This window comes from Trachymyrmex cornetzi, unplaced genomic scaffold, assembly GCF_001594075.2.
Source record: "Trachymyrmex cornetzi isolate Tcor2-1 unplaced genomic scaffold, Tcor1.1 scaffold16, whole genome shotgun sequence".
In the NCBI taxonomy this organism is placed as follows: domain Eukaryota; kingdom Metazoa; phylum Arthropoda; class Insecta; order Hymenoptera; family Formicidae; genus Trachymyrmex; species Trachymyrmex cornetzi.
Window position 1 is genome coordinate 1,717,460 of NW_017296201.1, and position 292 is coordinate 1,717,751.

Sequence of the window (292 nt, forward strand, 5' to 3'; positions counted from 1 at the left end):
GGATGCGATTCATCAGCAGCAACAACAACAGCAACATGCCAACGGCGCGAACAACGGCGTCAATAGCAACAACGTCGGCAGTAACAACGGTAACGCGATGCCGGCTAACTCGAGTCCGGGCACTCTCGGGTCCTCGCAATATTCTCCCGCTCGACTTCCTTACTCTGGATTAGACTTCAAATCTGAGATGAGCCCGGCGGCGCAGACGCTCAAGCAGATGGCCGAGCAGCATCAGCACAAGAGCCAGCAATTGGGTCTAGGTGGATTCAACCCCACGGCAGCAGCGGCAGGC

General features: G+C 57.2%; 1 protein-coding gene across 1 annotated transcript in view; it reads left to right on the plus strand.

The window, feature by feature from the left end:
- mam (neurogenic protein mastermind) overlaps positions 1-292 on the plus strand; it is a 191,617-nt gene that overhangs the window by 134,386 nt on the left and 56,939 nt on the right. Inside the window, exon 4 of the mRNA XM_018503556.1 lies at positions 17-246. Within this exon, the coding sequence (XP_018359058.1) occupies positions 17-246 (230 nt within the window). The remainder of the gene's footprint in view (positions 1-16; positions 247-292) is intronic.